The sequence below is a fragment of the Helobdella robusta genome (genome assembly GCF_000326865.2).
Source record: "Helobdella robusta unplaced genomic scaffold HELROscaffold_16, whole genome shotgun sequence".
NCBI classification, from domain to species: Eukaryota; Metazoa; Annelida; class Clitellata; order Rhynchobdellida; family Glossiphoniidae; genus Helobdella; species Helobdella robusta.
This window is the reverse complement of record NW_008703893.1, coordinates 990,095-993,216: the sequence shown is the minus strand read 5'-3', so window position 1 is coordinate 993,216 and position 3,122 is coordinate 990,095. Positions and strand designations below refer to the sequence as shown.

At 28.5% G+C, this 3,122-nt stretch overlaps 1 protein-coding gene across 1 annotated transcript in view; it reads right to left on the bottom strand.

Annotated features, from left to right (window-relative positions):
* Positions 1-2,047: 2,047 nt before the first annotated feature.
* The window catches only part of HELRODRAFT_169643 (hypothetical protein), a gene marked incomplete at both ends in the record, with an annotated part of 3,091 nt that continues 2,016 nt past the window's right edge, over positions 2,048-3,122 (bottom strand). Inside the window, 4 exons of the mRNA XM_009015476.1 lie at positions 2,048-2,130; positions 2,416-2,485; positions 2,873-2,935; positions 3,030-3,105. Of these exons, the coding sequence (XP_009013724.1) occupies positions 2,048-2,130; positions 2,416-2,485; positions 2,873-2,935; positions 3,030-3,105 (292 nt within the window). The remainder of the gene's footprint in view (positions 2,131-2,415; positions 2,486-2,872; positions 2,936-3,029; positions 3,106-3,122) is intronic.

Genomic DNA, 3,122 nt, shown 5'->3' with positions numbered 1-3,122 from the left:
CGATGATGACGATGACCTACTAGATGATTATGGCGTTGAGGTCATTTCGTTTTATGTCAGTAAGGTTCTGATTGATAAGGCTAACAGTGAGGACATCAGTAGTGATGACATCAATTATAACAACAACAACTGCAACAACAACAACAGCAACTACAACAACTGCAACAACAATAACTGCAACAACGGCAACTGCAACAACAACAACAGCAACTGCAAAAACAACTGCAACAACAGCAACAACAACAACTGCAACAACAACAATAATAACAATGACAACAACAGCAACAATAACAACAATAACAACGACAGCCACAATAACAACAACAATAGTAATCATAAAGATAATAACAACAATAGTAAATGATGAAAAAGATAATATAAACATGACGACGACGATCATGAAACCATGAAGATGATGACGACGACGATGATGAAATATATATATATATTTTAACTATAATAAATATATAATAAATATAATAATATAATAATAATATATAAAATATAATATAATAATAATATATAAAAATATAATAATAATAATAAAGATAATAATATTAATAAGGAAAATAATAACAATAATTTATATATGACATATGGTAGAAAATTTTCCAACGACAGCTTGATTAAAATCAATATCAATGTTAAACATACATACAGAGTAACCCCATGCAAACACACACACACACACACTCACACACGCACACACACACATGCACACACACACGTGCGTGTGTATATATATTTATTTATATGTTAGTGTATAAGTATATACACATCGTCATTTATCTTATATCCATTCGTAATTTTAAAACTGAATTGAAATATTCTTGGAATATAAATTTTCAGAAATTGAAACTCTCATTTTTTGGCCCTATTATTGACTGGCAGATTAATTAATTAGGAATTGAGAATCGGAGAAATTAACATTTCTCAAAGATTTATTATTTAATTTAATAATATATCTAAATTTTGTATCAATTACTCGAAAATCAATAATTGAAAGAAACACTTTTTTTATTTTCCGTAAAAAAGTCATTTACAATTTTTTCGGTCTGACACCCCAGCAAGGTCTTAAAAGGAAATAAATTCGTTTAATGCTAATTTTAATAATTAATATAATTAATCAATTATTCAATTAATTAACTTCTCGACTAGGCTTTATGTTATAATAATAATAACAATAATAACGATAATGATGATGATAGTAATTACAACAAACCCAAACGTTATAGGAATAAGTCACGTAAAAATTTTTATAACATAACTAAATAACAAAAAATAATGTTAATAATAAAATTATTATTTTTATTATTATAAATATAACCACAAATATCATTAAAACATAAAAATAACACAATTAAACAATAAAACAACAGAAATTGTAAAGAAGAACTGGCTATTTAAAATAATAATTTATATGAATAATTTTCTCAATTGATTTTCTAACGTGTTTATACTTAAACACCCCAAAAAATAGTAAAAAAATAAACAAATTTTATTCTTAAACGTACATACACAAACACACAGGTACATACACACTATATAATATGTGATACACACATACAAACACACATACAAACAAACATACAACACACATGTGTAAGTCTAGAAGTTATAAGATATGCGAATAGTATAAAAATACACGTAAGATGTCTTAGAAATAAGGCTACATTTATTAATATAACTTTTTTAGTTTTAATACGTTTTGTTGTCATAAACCATAATGTTTTTTTTGTTCGTTCGTGTTTTTGATGATGTCATTTACGGTGATGTCATTGATAATGTTGTTGTTGATAGTGTTAATGTTACTGTTGTCGATGAAAAAAAAATGCAGACATTGCTGACGTTGTTGTTGATGAGATTGTGTTGATGTGATTGTGTTGATGTGATTGTGTTGATGTGATTGTGTTGATGTGATTGTGTTGATGGGATTGTGTTAATGTGATTGTTTATATAAATATTGTATCATCACTGATGTTGATGTTGTTGAGATTATATTAACGGTGACGTCATTCACTAACTACGTCGCCGCATCATTATTACGTCACATGCTTTGCAATTCGTTGATGCAATTTTCCATTTCGGCCTCAAGTTTCTTGTTCACATCTTTCGATTTTTCTAACTCCTCTGGTGTTCCGTGTTCACGGTAAAAATGAATCAATCATTTAGTTAAAATAATTTTCAATAATAAAAAATAAATAAATTAATTAATTAATTAAATCATATTTTACTATTTTCCACGCAAGCTTATCATTAAATGGGTCGACTCTATTAATTAAACTGAACAAAACATTATTAAACGATTAATATATGTTAATTGATCTAATAATTAAATAGAAATAAGATTGAATAATTAATTAATTAGTCAATCAATCAATTTATTAGCTAATTGTTTAATTTAATTAATCTGACCTTCCAATCTGTCGACTTCTCTTTGAAGCTTTGCCGAATGCCTTTCAAGTTCTGAAGCTAACAGTTCAGACTGTGATCACAATTAATTAAGAGTTAATTAACTCATTAAATGCATAGTTAATTAAATAAACTTTCTCTCTCTCTCTCTTTCTCTCTTTCTTTCACTTCCTCTCCCTCTCTTACTTCCTCTCCCTCTCTCTGTCTCTCTCTTTTTCTCTCTGTTTTTCTCCGTCTTAATTTTACTGCACTATATTTTAAAGGTGTCTACAATAGGAACGGTACTTTGTCGTAATCACATTGTTACTGTGCATTCATTTGTAATCATCATCTTATTTATTAGCATTATCATCATCACAATCCCCACCATCATCATCACCACAATAATCAACATCATCATCATCATCACAATCACCACAATCATTATCCTTATCATCAACTTCATCATCATATGACTGACATCTTTCAGTTTTGAGGCGAGTTCTTTGATAGTTCGTTCGTATGTTTCTTCTTTTTGGGACAGCTGAAAATGAAAATAATAATAACAATATGACAATAACTATAATCATCCTCATCAGTATCATCACCACCACCACCACCATCATCGTCTTACTTACTTCTCCCTCGCTGAACTGGAGTGATTTCAGATGTGTTGATGTCGCTATCAGATCAGATTCCATCTGTTTCCACTTCCTGTTGATGATAATGAG